Source organism: Thamnophis sirtalis, unplaced genomic scaffold, assembly GCF_051295495.1.
Source record: "Thamnophis sirtalis isolate CommonGarterSnake01/CBP01778 unplaced genomic scaffold, rThaSir2_p1.2 scaffold_3, whole genome shotgun sequence".
In the NCBI taxonomy this organism is placed as follows: Eukaryota; Metazoa; Chordata; class Lepidosauria; order Squamata; family Natricidae; genus Thamnophis; species Thamnophis sirtalis.
In genome coordinates, this window is record NW_028261383.1 from 125428090 (window position 1) to 125446961 (window position 18872).

Below are 18872 nucleotides of genomic sequence, written 5' to 3' on the forward strand. Positions count from 1 at the left end.
TGAACCACTAAATTTCTTAACCTACTGAATTATATTCAGATACCACTTTATATTAGCAGTAAAAGGAAGCATACCGGAAATTTACCTAGATTGAATTGAAGTAGGATACTTTTGTCTAATTTAGGCTAGACGCTAGCAGCAATATTAATTAGTTATGCTCATAATTAAGATGATAGTTTGATGGATGTCACAATGGTATCTTCTACCTTCTTGAAAGAAAAGTGGGCTTACTTGCTCTATAAGTCTGATGATCCCAATGGTTTCTTCAGGACAAATAGACAAGGAGCAGGATAAGCTATTCAGCTGGCCAGAGAGCTGAAGAGGCGTGAGCTCATCAGAAATATGGGTCAGGTTTGTGCTGGTAGCATAACCAAAGGTCTCCCAGGAGCATCGAGAGGGATAGAGAGGATCCAGTGCTATGCTATATAGGTAATATGACATAAGGAAGATTAATACCACAGGGGAAATACCAGAAACAATGAAATAAAAAGTGATCTAAAATAATACTGGTTGTAAGCAAACAATGAAAATTGTAGATTGTATGTTGACCAATATCATTCGCAACTAATTAGGGTGTCTATGTACCACTTCCAGAATCTGAGGCTACAATTTCCAATGTAATTTCACTGAAAAAATGTGTCCCAGCTGCTACTGCCTTACACCTCAGCTCTCCTCCATACGTTTATTTAGCATATGGCATCTACAGAGGTCATGCAATCACTGCTATACAAATTTAGTTTAAATAAAGCATCAGCAAATGTATACATATATAGGATGCATGGTCAGTACAATATAGGAGATAATGTATTAAATTAAGATAAAACTGTAATAAAATCGCCATAATATGAAGCCACAGAATGGCAATGGGATAGATGTTATAATTTAATATCTAAGGAATCTAAGGGGTATGAACTGCAGACTACCTCCATGATGGTGTAACCCCAGCAACAATCTGTCTTAACAGAGCAGCTAAAAGTCTATACCGGGGGTGTCAAACTAGTGGTGTCACCTTGTCGTCACATGACGTATCTCAACTTTTTTCCTTCGCTAAACTGGGGGTGGGCGTGGCCAGCACGTGATGCATCTGGCCCACAGGCCACAAGAGTGATACCCCTGGTCTATACACATGGCGACCGAACTGGATATCCCTCATAGTTAAAAGCTACAGAGGCAGCAATTCGACTACAACAATTCTTTTAAGAATTCACTGACAAAAGATACCGGACCCTAAATCCATATTTGGCAATTAAACATAGAAGGCTTAAGTAGAAATAAATGCAAGTACCTAAGAAGACTGGCCATAGATAATAGGCTAGATGTTATAACACTACAAGAGACTAATTTGGCTGTTGAGGGACAGATTAAAGCTCAAAGATCCTGGAAGACAAAACTGTAGTTGACTTAATATATAATGTTCATGGCTCCTTAACGTATCCTCTATACATCAGTATAAAAGATTTGGATTTTCAGGTTCAGAATTGGATTTTCCAATTCTGGAAAATCCAATTCTGGTTGGATTTTCCAGTTCAGAATCTCTTTACATATGGAAGTACATTTGCTCATGACTTTAAGAAAAATGTAATGCCCAGCTTAAAGGTAAAGATTCCCCTCACACATATGTGCTAGTCGTTCCTGACTCTAGGGGACAGTACTCATCTCCGTTTCAAAGCCGAAGAGCCAGCACTGTCTGAAGACGTCTCTGTGGTCATGTGGCCGGCATGACTAAGCACCAAAGGCGCACGAAATGCTGTTATCTTCCCACCAAAGGTGGTCCCTATTTTTCTACTTGCCTTTTTATGTGCTTTCAAACTGCTAGGTTGGCAGAAACTGGGACAAGTAACAGGAGCTCACTCCGTTACGCGGTGCTAGGAATTTGAACCACTGAACTGCCGACCTTTCTGACTGACAAACTCAGCATCTCAGCCACAGAGCCACTGCATCCTGTAATGCCCAGCTTTCAAGACCACATAAAGGAGATTAAGTGTCGAGGAAAGGAAAAATCAATTTAGTGCTAAACTTCAGCTTTGTGATCTTACGCTGCTCTGAGAAAAGTTAAATTTGGGGGTTGTGGTTGCCCACTCCTGAATCATTCTGTTATTGGTTGCAAGGGAGAACATGCAACTTGTACTTTCAAAGGCATGAAATGCACTCTGAGGCAAAGCAAAGAAAAATGGTAATTTTAAAGAAAATTTTGAGAAACAGCAGAGAAATCATCCCAAAGGCAAAAAAATCAGGAATGAGGTCATATATTTCTCAAAATCAGAACATTGGCTGCTGCTTTCTTTTTCTTACCTGATATCACTCTGAAGGAAAAGGCAATTGTTGCGCAAGTTGGCAGAGCTACCTAGGCAGCAAGTGACTTCCCCATATTCCTGCATGATCTTGATCATCTCGCACATGGCTGGCAAGAGAAAAGGAAAAAAGAACTTACCCTCCAGCTTTCTTTGCTTTGACTAATTTTTATTTTTACAAATAAGCACTGAAATATGATAAAGAAAAGAAAAAACACAGAAAAGAATAGTTAAAGAAATAAAAAAAATAGTTACGGAGGGGACTTCCATCCTTCTTTAAGCGGTTGCAAAGGAACTCATTCTCCCTCCTCCCGTACCTTATAATAATCCCTCCTGCCGCTTAATTTTTTTCCAATTGTCAAATCTAGAAATCACCATTTCACTTTTAAAAAATTTTCAGCAAAAAGTCCATAAAAGGTTTCCCAATCTTTTAAAGAAGTGTGTATTGTCCTGTCTCTGATATAGAGTTCAGTTTTGCTAACAATACCAGCTCTACTATCTTCACCATCCATTCCTTCACTGTGGGTATTTCAGTATTCCTCTCTCTTTGTGCATATAATAATCTGCCTGCAGTTACCATATAGAACACCGATCTTCCATAAGTCTTTCTTAAACAACTATCCATAGAGAGCTCTTGTTTCACCCTCTAGCTTTTCCTAGGGCCTTTCAATCTGAGCAATAAAGAATCCAGCCAGCCTGCCCCTCACTTACTTTCTGGGGTGGAATCTGTAAACAGAGGAACGAGCAAAGGCACGTTGTCAATGTTCTGCAGGTGGGGTCTCACCTGGTGGATTCCACGTGGTAGCTTGGCCTAAAATAAACAAAGCAAAAGAAAGATAACTTATTAGGACCCATAGTCCTATAGTCAGATGCTCTGCGGATCCATATAAGAAAGCCACTGTCTCCTCTTATCAATCAAGATGTCCCAAACTCAGTGCAATATAATTCAGTTCTAACATCCAGTAATCTAGGAACTTACAAACCAGATCAAGTTGGTATCTCTTGCAAAAAGACTCAAGTGATCCAACTTACATTTCCTTCCTTCTTTCCTCCCTCTGTCCCTCCCTTCCCTTCCTTCCACTTTTATTATTTTTAATAAATAACTCGAGGCGGTGAACACATCTAATATTCCTTCCTCCCCCTATTTTCCACTGTGAGATGAGTTGGGCTAAGTGTGTGTGACTGGCCCAAGGTCACCCAGCTGGTTTTCATGGCTAAGACAGGACTAGAACTCACAGTTTTCCAGTTTCTAGCCTGGTGCTTTAACCACTAGACCAAATTGGGTTTTGATAAATATTTGGTTCATTTATGGGGTTCTTTGCTAATAAAGTATTTAATGAATGAGATTCTTTGCTAATAAAATATGTTCTTTACATAAATTATGAAGTTCTAGATCCATTTTTCCTAGATTCCGATCTTGCCAACTCTTTGAGGTAATCCAGACAGGAAATCAAATACTAAAACTACCTAATACTTACTATAATCGTAAGATTATAGTATAAGACGCTTGCAAGTCTGAAAGAATTTATCTCCTTCCCTGATTTTACTTTCCATAGAATTAGGGAGAGCCCCTTCTGAGATGCTTACTTTACCCACTTTCATGAGGACTTCACAGAAAATAATTACAGAAAATAATGAGAATTTACTGTAGACATGTTCATGTGTATATGCAAATAATTAAAGTTAATTTTTGAGACTGAGATAGCTAATTATTTTTCTCTAAGCCACTGAAATAACCTTTACTCTCCTTTTTCAAGACATAATTTTCAGAAGGGGAAAGAAAAACACCTCCTTTTCTGCAGTTTCTGAAAATCCTCCAAAAGTTCATGTACAGTGATGTTGCACTGTAATTTCTAATGTGAAAAAAAGGAATCTGAGATCTCATTAACTATATTGTTAAATACAGAAAGAGCCGTTGTATTAATTGCACTGGATTAAAATTTCATTAAATCAATCAAATGTAGCTTTTTTGTCTTTGCTCTGCCTACTTTGCCTTGACTCTACATTCAGAGTTCTTAGTGCCAAAAAAGTTGTACAGCTACATTCTGCAGCCAGTAGGCATCACTTCCTTGCGACAAATAGTTATATCCTTTGAACTTCACTGGTATACCTGGCTTCTGCTTTTTGGATAGTTTATAAAAGGTGTCATAATGAATTCTAATCTCCCATTACATGTGCTAATACATCTATGGGAATTTGAGGAAGCAAAATGTTAGATTAGGTAACATGCACTAAATATAAATAAGCAAAGCTTTCTTCTCGATACCTTCCCACCTTCCTCCCTACTTATTAAGCATGAGATTATGCAAGCATCCAAAGCTGCAAAAATCAGTGAGAATCTATTCTGGCCAGGAAGGAAATGTCAACCGTACCCTGTTACAGTCCTCCAGGAAACTGGGGATGTCACTGTCTGTTGGCTGGAAGCTAATGAGATCCGAGTGACCTTCCTCTTCCATCAACAAAATCCCCTCTGCATCTTCTCGGGACACTGAGGACAGAGAAGACAACAATGTGAAAACAGAAGACTGCTCTAGCAGCTCTTCATGAATCTCTCATATCGGGCATTCCCTCCCCAACATTTCCTCACAAGGCACTGTGACAGCCCAGAAGTGCAAATTCTGATTTTCTGTGTTACATCAGCTGACAAATCCCACTCAACATTCCTAAAATAAAAGGCGTCTTAAATAACTCATCTTAAGTCAGTGTCAAAAGCATGATCTCATATTCACCCAACTTTTAACAACATCTAATGGTTGCTAAAGGAGTATATCAAGTAGAAAAGATTCCAGATGGATGGTTGGTAGCATTCTGTAGTGAAAAGACAGGTAGCCGTATAGGGAATGTTTGCTTTATATCTCTATTTTGGATGGGATCCATGGACTTGGGCAAGAGGTGGCACGTTTGGGAGGAGTGCTGGTTCAACAAGGGGGGAAGTAGCGGGCAGTAATATCTCAGTGATGATGGGCAAAGGAAGATATAGTAGAAGACAGAGGGCAGATTACCCTTGGGAAGGTGGGAGTCTGGATGGGGAACAACAGACTTCAACTGAACTCTGTGGCTTTGGGATTTGTGGCTCTTTGGTTCTAGGATTGCATCGTCTTTGGTACCAGATGGTGTTGTTGCACTGCCCAATTGGACTATTGCAATATGCTCTACATGCAGTCACCTTTGAAAATTACCCGGAAACTTCAGCTAGTGCAAAAGGTGCCAGCAGTTATGTGTATTTCTGTTACAGGGCACATTACACCTCTGCTGCATGAGCTGCTGTCAACCCTCAGGCTGATCTGGCTGAAGCCATTTCCACACTGGAGCGAGGGATAGGGAGGGGGGATTAGAGATAGCTGGGGTTACATAGTCAAAATAAAATGCTTTCTCTTGGGAACCAAGGACGTTCTCACATCTGGCCGGAGAAAGGAGGAGTGATGTCACCAGACCAACGTACACTGCCTTGATTGATCCATGTGACTGACTGTTTGGGATTGAGGGAAATCTTTCCATTTTAATTACGTGAAAACCAAGGGGCCCCTCAGAGATGGTTTTCACCAGATATGTGCCAATATGATATTTCCAATAAAGCTATTCTTTAAGGAATCCACCTGCCTCAGAGTTTTTGCTTGAGATAGATCTATTACTTGGAACACTGACAACTGCATTGTTACCAGTTTATTTATAGACCCACTTCAAGCTATTGGTGCTGACTTTTAAAGCTCCACATTGCATAGGATCAGGTCATTTGAGGAATTGCCTTTTCCAGATTTCATAGACTTGTCCCACTGGATCCAACAGAATGGGTATGTTCCAGGTTCCATCATCTAGGGAGCTACATTTGACTACTCGAAGCAGTAGTGGGGGGGGAGGAGTTCCTGCTGTGGTATCCACATAGTGGAGTATTAACCCAGATAACTGAGATCCAACATACAATGAAGAGCAAATCTGACAAAATGTTGGCCACAGTCTTTAATAAAGAGTATACTGTGGCAATAAGAGCAGAAAGACACAATTGTATTTCTGCACTTATTGCTTCCATGGATTGCCATCTAGTAGCCCTGTTTAAGATGACTTGGTCCCTCCAAGGGATGGATGGGTCAAAAGAAGGACCACTGTGAGAACCTTTGACAAATTTGTCATATAAAAATACCATAATCACTATAAGCTGAATTTCAGCTATACAGGTGATAGCAATAGCACTTAGACTTATATACAGCTTCAAGTGCTTTTACAGCCCTCAGCTACACAGGTGAAGGTAAATAGCTGGAAGCATGATCTGGTGTGGCTGTTTGGGAACAGGTTGAGTCTTTTGGTTTCAAGGAAGGGAACTGGATTATCAAAGCTGAGAATGTAGTGGCTTACTCATGGATTCATATACCTCCCTGTTAGTCAAGACTTCCGAAGAGATAACTGTGGCTAGGTTCAAATGGTGAATGCAACCTTGTTTGACGGGGCCATTCTTCTGTGCTTAAGGAGGAGATGCCCCACTAACTCCTCAAGAAGCCTTCAGTGGATCCAACAGTTCTGCTGAATTTTTTATCCGTTTCTGTCCTTCTTGGGAAAGGTTGTTGAGAAAGTGTTTGGACTGCAGCTTCAAAGATCTCTGGAAGAAACTGATTACCTGGATCTCTTCCAGTCAGCTTTCAGATTTTGGCCCAATCCCATAATGGTATTGACTATACTTATGGAGGATGGTGAAGGTAAAGATTGCTTTCTAGATCCAAAGATTTTCCATCCTTGGTTCTGAATGAATTGTGCTGCCCCAGACAAGTGTGCAGTTTGAGGGCACTCCTACACTCATGACTTCTGTTTGAAGATATGTGGCAGCCATGACTGAAATCCATTTTATGTACCATTCCAGGATCTGGAAGCCCTATCAACAGTCACTCCTATCTATTCCCTTTTTTGCCTTCATTACTGCAACATGCTCTACACAGAGCTGTCTTTGGATCTTCTAGAAGCTACAGCTAATTCAGAATGGAGCAGGAGAGGTTAATTATGAATGCACCTTTGGCAACCACTGTAAAACACCTGGGAAATTCCCATTTCCAATGATACTAAAGCTAGAGGTTAGGATTAGGGTCAGGTTAGATCTCTTTGGAGCCTTAGTCAAGAACTGATCTCAGGAATAGATTCTTAGAGGTTCTCCAAGGAAAGGGACAGTTATAGCTTTTTGTTCAGACTTCTTCTTGGATCATATAAAATACATGTGAAACTCCTATTGTCAAAGGAAATTGGGGTTAGTCTTAGTCTTAGGTCTCGTTGTCAGGCAAAACCTCAGCATGACTCACCTCAGTATGACCATGACATTATTACTTTGTGAGTTGCATTGGTTATCAGTTGGCTTCCAGGTAGAATTCAAGGTTATTGTCCCAAAGGTGCTTTTCCAAAAGACAATTGGGTTTTCTTGGTTGGTTTTTTTTTCTTTGAAAGCATTGTGCTTCTCACCCAAAAAGCTTCTTCAGTTCTTCTTGCCTTTTGGAAAAGCCCCTTTGGTGCAATCACGATCCGGATGATTGAAGACCTCATAGACAATTCAAGATTATTACTTTTAAACTACTTCAAGGCCCATATAGATGGTGCTTGTGATTAAACAGTGGGGCCCTCTAATCCACTTGACTTGTCTTTTCAGTCCTTAGACACTTATGGTATTGAGGAATTAAGAAAGGTAAAGTGGGGCTGTCCCATAGAGCAACATTCGGTCAGCAAGAGCACATTAGAAATTGCTTCAACAAATCAGACACCTTTGTCATAGCCAATGTTCTGCTTACGCTCTGCAAACCCTGCCAAGCTATTTTCGCTCACCTTGAGGAAGGTCCTCATGCAAGGAGCCTGCATGGCTGGGACTGGAGGGAGGGATTTCAGAACCAGGCACATCTCCATTGGGCGTTAAAGATATATGGCAGTTCCAGCCAGTCTCAAGACCCATCTTCTCCGCAAACACCTGTAAAAAATTATTTATTCATTAAATTTATATGCTAGGCAAAAATGGAAGGCAAGAGAGAAAATTAAATCAAAGCATTGATTTGGGCCTACAATCTAGATTCAATTTCAAGATCACATCTTACAAGATATTCAACTGTGTATTTTGATCAAAACCTTTCTGGTTATTCTGATTAAAAAGTCATCAATAGTATATTAAAAACTATCCATATTCTAAAAATGTATACATATTTCCAAATGTATACATATTTCCAAATGTTGTTTGGCTCTACTATAGCAGGAGAACTATTTTTGGAGCAGAATGAATATATTCCCATTTGGGACGCACAAGCCAATCTAGATTGACTATGTCAAATTTACTATTATAGTAATATATATTAAAATAAGTCTAATGCGCATTTAGTGAGATTCTTTCTTAATATACATCTTCCTGATAACAACATACTTTGGGAAAAATTTATTATGATCACAAACCGAAGAACATTCCATTACTAAATTATTAATTGGGGTATTTGTAGGAAAGAGAAGAGGGAGGAGAAAGTATCACAATTTAAAAGAGATTAGCTACCACAAAACCCATAAATGCTAAAAGACAATAAACATATCAAAAGAAGAAGAAGAAGTTAACTTTAGTTCAGGATCTGTCCAAGGATGAAGAGGACCACTGTGTCCTTGACATGGCTGCTAAAGGAAGAATGCATGCTAAAAATGATGCAAAGGAATAGCTTACCTTACTCTTCAGCTCATCTTCCAGGGAGAAATAGACAAAACGAATGCAAGCATTAACTAGTCCTTCAATGAGGCGGACGACATCCGATCGGGCCTGATACTGGGAGGAGACCATGCCCATAAAGATCTGGCCACTCAAAGCCTGGATACAGTCCTCTTTTTCCATCACTTCCCCGATCCCTTCTTTGGGCATGTGAACAAGAGCAAATGCACAGAAAGCAGATACGCCATGGAGACATGGGCAGCCAAGGTGGAATGCAGGGACAGGGACAGACATCCACCAGAGAACATGCAGGACATCCATTTAAAGGATCAAGAAGGAAGTATGATCAGTCATGGCCAAAAGACCCCAGCACAACACATATGCAAGTATCCAGTGAAAGAGGGACACAGAAAGGAAGAAAAAAAAATGCTCATCAATTATTAAAAAATCAGTAACAGAAAAGTTATGTGCAAAGTGATTAAGAGAACACTCAAATCCCAGAACATTTTAAAAAGCTAGGGGGAAGGTTTGGATGACCAATATCTTCTTAGCAAACATCCACATCAGCAGAAAGTAAGGAAATTGACTTGGAAGAGACCACTGCTATTCTGCTTCTCCTGCCTTATGCTAACTGGGATGTCTAAATTAGTTCTTTACAATCAGCTAAAAGAAGATGCTGGAGGATCTTGCCAAGCTAAAGGAGCAAGACTGATGCGGGATCAAATTAAACCTTTTTCCAATGACAGGGCAAGCTTGTCCAAACATCAAGGTTTTTTCCCCTTCTCAGTGCTTTTTCATATATTTATTTATTTATTTATCAGCACAAATACAACACACACACAGACATATATATATTTCTTACTCTGTATTAGCTTTTATCTTTCTTTTTTTTTTAATTTCAATAAAAATATTATTAAAAAAGCAAACATCAAAAGTTTAGGTAAGCAGAATTCTTTCACATTTGCCAGATCAGATGGTGACCAGGAAAGGACCCTAACCATGAAAAAAAAATGAATCCAAAGATAATGAGATCTTTGTGCAATTACAGTGCCTTCTATAAGAAATAAACTTTATTTAAACAGAGAATTCTCAATGAGACAATATATTTTGCAGCACAAGCAATTTTGTGTTCACTATAACAGCACCTTAACTGGCATTTTGTAAAATAACATTGTAATTGAAGGTGACAATAATCTGACCCTGTATTTTTAAATTTCATTATTCCCCCCCCCCCCCCAAAATACTATTTTCCTCCCTGCAACATCTTTTAAAAGCTATGGTGAATCTATTTCAGCTTCTGTTTCTGCAGCAAATCTCAACTACGATGGTGAAGCACGTACCATCTGAGCTCCAGCTATTTCGGCGGCTGCTCTGCTTGATAGGTATGGTCCCTGGAAGATCACAAGAGGTGAAGATGGCATTTTGTCCAGGGACCTGCACCAGTTCTATGCATTTGCCATTCAGGAGGGAAGACAAGGCACAATGCATGGGCTTGTAGGAGAAGGCAGAACAATAACCCGAAAGGCAGGCACGCTGGTAGAAATCCAGCACTTTCTTCCTGAGAAAATAGAAGACAAAAGCAATTAGAAACAATTTCACACTAAATTACTGTTGCTGTTGTTGTTAGTTGTTGCATAACAAACCCATGTGTTAACATGAGCAATAGCTGAAATACTGAATTTCCTTGAAAAATATTATTTCAGATTCATCCCTTCAATAGTTCTGGAGAGGTCAGGGAGATTAAAACAGCTTAGTGAAGAATGAAAATATAGGGAGGCTGTCAGTCTGCTGGAAAGGAGAATAGAAAAGCATGGTAGTGGTAAAAATTGGAATGGAGCATCCTGGGAAAGCTGCAGTAATTCATGAGGGTTAGGTTGAGTGACCTCCCGTTACTTGTCCCAGCTTCTGCCAACCTAGCCATTCAAAAGCACATAAAAATGCAAGTAGAAGAAATAGGAACCACCTTTTGTGGGAAGATAATAGCATTCTATGGGCCTTTGGGGTTTAGTCATGCTGGCCACATGACCACGGAGACGTTTTCAGACAGCACTGGCTCTTCAGCTTTGAAACGGAGATGAGCACTGCCCCCTAGAGTCGGGAACGACTGGCACATATGTCCGAGGGGAACCTTTACCTTTGCTGCCCCATAGCGCTTTAAAGCACTCTCTGGGCAGTTTCCAGTGTTGAAACATTATTTGCATATTGCCCCCAACAATCTGGGTCTTCATTTTATTGACCACAGAAGGATGGAAGTCTGAGTCAACCAACCTTGATTCCAATAAGGATTGAACTCCAGGCTTTGAGAAGATTACCTGCAATACTGTTCTGTCATGAAGACACTAATGTTGAATTTTAACTATCCTTGCCTCTATTTTATTTTTTTATATTCAGTTTTTATTTCTTAACATTTTATTTGAACTCCACCAAGAGTTCTTCTGTGAGGGAGATGGCATCTAAATAAATATATTTTCCTCAGTAGGGAAATTGAGCTCTGGAAGCAGGATCCGATTGACGCCATTAGCACTCTTCAGACTGAAGGAAAAATCCCTGGCACAAAACATTCATCCTGAGAAGCCATTGCTCCAGCAATCTGTATTACAAAGCCAGTGTCCCTTAAGAGGCATAAAGAGGCATAAAGAGCAGTCTGTCTACCTGTCAGAACCAGAAAGTGGGTAGATATCCGAGCCATCCCAGAAATCTGTACAGGCCTCCAGGATGATATCAGCAGTCCCATGGGAAAGCATCTGCTCTGTGCCTAGGAGAGAAAATTGGACCTCTATAGCAAGCCTGAAGGTGGCTTGCAGGCAGGCTCATTTATTTTACAGCTTCCACATCACTCACAAGCATCTTCTTGCACTGAACAAAAGGAGAAAATGATGATGACCGAACAGAGCAGGCCCTAAAAATAACCCACTGCCTGTCATCAAATTATCACAGGAGATCACCGCCTGTCAGGAGCCACAGCTGGGCAACCCCAGCTTTCCTGGACAATTATGTTTTGTTTTCTTATGTCAATTAGAGTCATATTAGTGCAACTGACAAAGTACCCATCATTTTTTCCACACTCAGGGACTTATGCAAGGTCTACAATAAAAAGCACACCTCATCTATAAGCAACATTTCTTTGAGGCGAACCTCTAACCTATTCAGTGCCAAATACAGGACACCTATATAGCAAAAAATGGCTGTCCCCAGGGATCGATTGTCATCTCTCACCTGTCCTATCTCTTTCCAACATTGGGTCTCAAAGCAGGGCAAAGCTTTGTATTAGAAATATATACATACACCTGAATAATATTTGCATTAGATAAGTATAAAGAACTGTTATAGTTTACTGTTAAAATGATTTGTTAAAGCACTTTTTATTAATTAAAAAGCAATAAATATTAATAAAGGAAAACAGGACAAAGATGTCCTCTTTTCTTAACACATTGGTGTGTCGAAAATGAATTTCTTCTGCTTCTATATAAGGAAGATTCGTTTAATTGGAAATCCTATTGTTTCCTATCTTCCTCCAGAAACCAACCATTCCCCTCATGGGCCCTTTAGATGCAACCAGACTATAATACTTAGTCAACACAGCTCTGCTGGCAGGAAATTCTGGGTTTGCTGTCCTAATACAGCTGCACTGTGCCAAGAAGTTAGAGAACTATCTCTTGGTAATCCTGGAAGGCAACCAAAATGCGTTGTTAACAACTATTTCTAATACAGTTGTTAAGTCCAACTAGCTTTTAAGCATTAAAATAATTGTAATAAAAATCAATTCTGCTTTCCAAACCTATTTAGCATTTTACAGAGCTTACATACCTTCAGGGCAAGTGTGGAATATATACTCAATTCTTTAAAATAAAAGACAATGGGAATTAACAGAGATTAAATTGAAATGTGATACTTGGGAAAATCCTAATATTCTAGTTCTCAGATGGAATTAGACCCAAGACCCAAAGTTGTATTTTAAAGCATCAATCAAGAAAAGTTAGTTAATCTTCATTTTGGAAAACCTTCTGTGATGTCAGTGGAATAGCAACGTTTCTTCCCCCTGGCATTTTACTATATATTCATGTGCATGTCTTAAATCTTGGAATTAGCTACAGGGGCTGCTTGTCAAATTGAAATCCCAGAGGCTGGACACAGCAGCGATCAGTCTCACAATCTTACTGGTTGTAGTGTCTCTCACAAAAAGGCTGATCATGTGACTCAAAGGCGGCCTCCTCTTGGTGATGAAGGAGAGCTTCCCAAGCATCACTTCTTTCACCATCTCATCAGAAGGCAGGCGGTAAAGGGCCATGTAGTTCTCCTGCTTGAAAAGCTCTTTGGCACCAGGTGTAAACCCTAGGAATGAAAACCATCAATAAAAAAGGAGGACACTACAAGGAAAGATTACCCAGATCACACAAAATATGCAGCAGCTCTTCTCATTCACACACCATTTCCCTTCTGGCCAGCACCATCCTCCAGATAGAACCTCCTGCTGAATTTTCTGTCCTGCTATTTTGCAATCCAAAACAAAACATTGGGTGCCAAAACAGACACACGACCATGTAAAATTGCCCTTAAAATCAGAGATTGGGATCAAGGGATGATTCTGTGGGTGACTGATCTTGTCCCGGAGACCTACAATTAACTGAATTTGCAGCATTCTAAAAGTCTTTCTTAAAATATGGTAACTATACAAATGAGAGTAGCATATGATTGTCAGACATGGGCAAGGTGTATTACCCATTTCTGATATGGGTGAATGTTGAAGGCTTAAACCAATTAGGGGAAACGAAAACATTTATAGGAGGCCCTAATCCTCTTTTGTACAGCCATTTTGGCTATCTCTTGATTAAAACAAAGAAGTTAGAAATCAGACAGTTTACCTCTGCATGATTCATTTAACAACTGCAGTGATTTGCTTAACCACTGTGGCAAAAAGCTCATAAAATTGGGCAAAACTCACTTAACAACATAAAATTTGGGTTCAGTTGTGATTGTAAGCCAAAGACTACCTATAAACACTATTGTCTTTTGGAATTTAACAAGCCAAACCAAGTGGCACTTTCTCCCTATATGTGTTATCAGAATGTTAACACGTTAAGAAATCAAATGAAAATATGTTAGGTTTGTTTTTCAGGCTACAGAGCCTCTTATAGTTAAAAAAAATCCCCAAACTGTTGAACAAGAAGCAAAGTTGTATTGATAGAAATAGATAAGATTTGTTTAAATTGATTTTTTAAAATCCACCCTTAGTCTCTCACGGAAACCATCAAGATTTGATGGAATCTACTTTTTATGAAACTGAACTCTCTAAGTTTCAAAATTCCTACCTTAAGAGAATTAAGAAAGAGATGTTATGTCTCAGTTGTCCAGCATCTCCTGCACTAATGTCCATGACTATGGACATTTCTGCTAACAAGGGAGCTGTGCACTTTGAGACTTCTTCTTAAAAACAAGGGAGATATTTTATCCCTGCTCCCGGGGGGGAGGGGCTGCTACGGGTTCAGCAGAACCCGTAGCCAACGTTATGGCCTGTTCAGAGAACCTCCAAATCCCACCCCTGGTTGGCCCCACCCACCACACCCGGCTCCATCCCTGCCACCCCATCCCACCCCACCAAAGATGTTTTGGATGCGACGTAAGTGCAGGGGCAAGCAGAATCTCAGGAAGGGGGGGAAAACAGGCCTCCCAGAAGGCCTCTGGAGCCCGGGGGAGGCAGTTTTCGCCCTCCCAGAAGCTCGAAGAAAGCCTCTGGAGCCTAGGGAAAACGAAAAGGGTCCCCCCGCCGTGGTGCAGGAGGCCGACTAGGCCACGCCCACCATGCCCACGGCCACCCAGCAACTGAGCAGAGAAGTCATTGCTGAAATTTTTGAAGCCCACCCTTGCCTGCCCCATACCTATTAGTCTAGCAAGTTCACAAAGCCCCCATGGTATGTGTACTGGCAAGACAGCATGATGTGTCTCTTGCAAGGCGAGGTTACACAAGTGGTCAGAGAAGCGGCAGAGGGGTTCCGTCACACTTGCGTTGCACAGGTTGAGCAGCACGTTCAGGCCCAGGGGCTTCAGAGAGGTTAAGTGCATTTGCCAGTTGGAATCATCAAACTGGATGCAGGAAGGATTCTGCTGGTCTTGAGACAGGCTAAGCATTTCCAAATGGTAATCGCAGACAAAGTCTTCAGCCTCGCAGGCTAGTCCGTCAATGTCACTTTCCACCTGGGCCCGTAATAAAGATAGGCTTGGTCAATTCTAACAGGATTTTTAAAAAACAGGTATCTCACCTGAGTCTCTCGGGAATAGGGTGGCATACAAATTAAATAAAACCTAAACCTAAACCTAAACACCTGAAATCAATATGGCTACAGTGATAGAGAAAATGCCAGCCACTCCTTCCCTCATATCACATGTGGGTAAGTGGGGCAACTTTATAATCTGGGGACGTCAACTCTCAGATTTCCTGAGCCAACCAGCTGACTCAGGAATTCTGGGAATGGAAGTCCACAGGTCGTAACGTTGCCATAGTTACCCACCCCTGCCTTATAAATATTCATCTGTTAGCCTAAAGTTTCTAATAGGCGATTACACATGCCCATTAAGGCTCTTCCATTTCGTTATTGAGGTCCCAGAATAATATTATTACTTTTTCATATTAGAAAGCAAGATTCAGATTTAGAGAAAACAATCAAAAGGATTGGATGATAGTAAAAATTACAGGCAAAAACATTGAAACTAAAATTTGAAGGGTCACTTGAACTCTCTTTTCCGTTTGCATGGTTTTTAGACTTGGACAATTCTCCAGAGAACTGCTGGTGTCATAAGTCTCTGGAGAATAAAGGCAGGACATAAAGTCAAAAGACATATGAGAAACAGCCTCAAGAGCCTGAAGAAATCTGTCTCTAATTGGATTTTAAAGAAAAAACAACAAATGGCAGATAGCTTTGTTTAACAAACTGAACAAACCAGTTCCTATTTGATTTCTCAGCTGTTTACTGGTCACGGCTGAGTAGCAACTGTGAAAATAATAGGACATGTAAGAGTAGCTGTACTCTCCTCCTCAGGTCTATGAAGCTGAACATGAAAGTATTGCTTCCATGTGTTAAGCTTTAAATTTTATGTTTTTTCTATAGGAGGGAAAAATTAAAGGGAATCCCGGAACTGCAGTCTATATATTACATAAGAAACCTAAACTGGGAGTCACGTGGCTGAAGTTAACCAAAATGACCCCACATTACAAATGAAATGGTTATGCAAACATGATTCAGAAGCACTTCAAATTCCATGCAAGCAAAGCATTTCTCTGTGCCTTCAGACTTCTAAACAGGCAGGAAAAAAATCCTGTTTCTTGAATGGATCCTCCAGAGATGCTGAAAAAGGGGGTAGTTGTTGTAACGATTGCAGACTGAGGCATTTCTGAATAATTTTTGAAGTATGCACAACCCAAGTAAACAGTTCCCTGAAACCTTTTAAAAGATGCTCACCATATTCTTTCGGATTTTTAAAACCTCTTCTAAAATGGGAGTTCCCAAATATTTTCCAGGTCTTTTCTTTATCGTCTATAACACACCCCAGTCTCAGATCCCAAAGCCCTCACAATCTATTGTCTGGTAACTTTATGATGGAAATCCTCACTAATACAAGTAATGTTAACACAGAGTAAGGGGGGCAGTACTCATATTCCTTTGGATCAATGTGTTTTTTAAGTTGGAAACTTTAACTTGTGTTAATTTCGAGAAAATGATACATCCGCACATTGATTTGAAACCTGAAATACTCTTATTGGGAATATTACCAGGAACTCATAGCAAAGAAAACGTAAATTTGATTATTCATGTATTAACTGCAGCTAATTGTATTGCACAAAACCGGTAAAGTGAAAAGATTCATACAGATGAGAAGGTGATTAGGAAAATATTAGAATGTACAGAAATGAATAGGTTAACACTTGCAATTAAAGAAAAGGAACAAATTGAATACTATATTATATGGGAACTATTCTACCGAAGGCTAGAGAATAAATATGAAAGTTAGAAATAAAAGTAGATTAGTGAAGTAAAGAAAATATATCACAATAATTAAATAAGTTAAGATGAGGATTGTTACAGTATTAGATGTGTTATGTATATTAAGTTAAGAGTAGATAAATAATGACATGACTGTAAATTTTAATTGTTATTGCATAAGACATTTGTACTCAGATGACACACTGTTTAATGGAAGAAGAATTGTTTGTATTAAAATAAAATAAAATATTTTATTTAAAAAAAGATGTGCAAGTTTCAACTCCCAGAATTCCCCAGCCAGGTATGAAAATCACTGCTCTACGTTGGCATGGTCTCCCGCATGAAATGAAGAAAATGGGCAGAAGTGACCCGTCCTTCATTACCTGAATTGTCTCCTCCTCTCCTCCTTCGATGTCTTTGCTGAAGCTCACATTAGATCCCGAAGGGTGCTTGCTGCGGCATGCTGGTTTCTTGTGAATCTGAGTATCAGAAGACTTAAGAGTATTGCTGGTGGACCACTCAGCCCTGTCTTGCTCATTGCTGATGCGAATCACATCCAACAAGGGCCCTGAGAGCAAAGCATCCCTTTCATGAGGCTGTAATAAAGCATAAGTAAAAGAGGTAAGCAGAAAACCCCTGCAAGAAGAAACAAGGACTATCGTAGATATTTATGGATAAGCTGAGTATAGGTAGTCCTTGAAATACGACCAAAATTGAGCCCCAAATTTATGTTGCTAAGTGAGACATTTATTAAGTGAATTTTGTTCCATTTTATGATCTTTCTTGCCACAGTCGCTAAGTGAATCATTACCATCAGAGGTGGTATTCAGCCAGCTCGGACTAGTTCGCCTGAACCGGTAGTGGAAATCACAAGTGGGCCTGTCCATCTGCCCCAGCTCCATGCCCTTCTATTTGGGCACGTTTTCAAGCCGCGTGCATACGTGCAACCCGTGCATGCAATAAAAGCGCATGCGCAGAAGACCAAGCGCATGTGCGTGTGGGGCGTGCGCTCACATTTGCGAACCGGTAGGGAAAGTAAGTGAATACCACCCAATTACAATTGTTAAGTTAGTAACACAGTTATTAAGTGAATTTGACTTCCCCATTGATTTTGCTTGTCAGGTCGCAAAAAGGATCACATGATTCTGAGACATAGCAACTGTTATAAATATGAATCCATTGCCAAGCATCCCAATTTTTATCACGTGACTGGGAGGATGCTGCAATGGTTGTAAATTTGAAAAACGGACACTTTTTTCACTGCTGTTGTAACTTCGAACACCCACTAAATGAACTGTTGTAAGTCAAGTCAAGGACTACTTGTATTTTAGGTGTCAAAAATTATCTTTGGCTTATCTGATCAAGGCCAGATAAAGAACTTAGTTATATCTGATTGTTCTTATTTGACTTTTGTTAACAAAGAATGATTAATGAAGCATTTGGATAAGAGATGAGCTATGAGAAGAGAGTTTATGTTGCATTTAGAGATAAGCTGTCAAAATTGTTTTCACTTTTTGGGATGAAGGGGAAAGTTATTTTTTCTTCTCCTTTTTTCTTTTTTTACACTTTTTTCTTTTGTATTTTGCTATTTGGTTTTTTTTTGCAGTGTGTATTCACTTTTACTCTTCTTATGATCCTTATTAAACTTTAAGGATTAGGATTGAAAAAAATTCAGGTTTCACTTATCTGAGGATGGGGTAACCTGCAGATATATATGGTCATAGTTTTTTTAAAGTACTTCTATTTCCTATATATATGCATATATAACCCCATCCACAGATAAGCAGACCATCACATTTTTAACCAAAATACCATGAAAAATGCAGGATTGAATTATCCACAGGTTATCTTTTCACGGTATTTTGACTAAAATGTTCAAAAGTTGGATTATTCCCAGGAGGGGTTATACATGAGGGTACATGGAATATTACTTTAAAATCTCATGTCAAAAGAATGCTCATT

General features: G+C 39.7%; 1 protein-coding gene across 10 annotated transcripts in view; it reads right to left on the reverse strand.

Annotated features, from left to right (window-relative positions):
- TMEM94 (transmembrane protein 94) overlaps positions 1 to 18872 on the reverse strand; it is a 106023-nt gene that overhangs the window by 11775 nt on the left and 75376 nt on the right. For 9 of the 10 annotated variants that reach the window (XM_087709954.1, XM_087709957.1, XM_087709952.1 and 6 more), the window contains 11 exons: positions 17294 to 17506; positions 14811 to 15126; positions 13093 to 13266; positions 11587 to 11689; positions 10275 to 10492; positions 8953 to 9134; positions 8085 to 8223; positions 4664 to 4779; positions 3003 to 3102; positions 2293 to 2401; positions 232 to 421 (listed from right to left, as the gene is read on the reverse strand). In XM_087709954.1, the coding sequence (XP_087566080.1) occupies positions 232 to 421; positions 2293 to 2401; positions 3003 to 3102; positions 4664 to 4779; positions 8085 to 8223; positions 8953 to 9134; positions 10275 to 10492; positions 11587 to 11689; positions 13093 to 13266; positions 14811 to 15126; positions 17294 to 17506 (1860 nt within the window). The remainder of the gene's footprint in view (positions 1 to 231; positions 422 to 2292; positions 2402 to 3002; positions 3103 to 4663; positions 4780 to 8084; positions 8224 to 8952; positions 9135 to 10274; positions 10493 to 11586; positions 11690 to 13092; positions 13267 to 14810; positions 15127 to 17293; positions 17507 to 18872) is intronic. The other variant, XM_087709950.1, reaches the window with a different exon arrangement.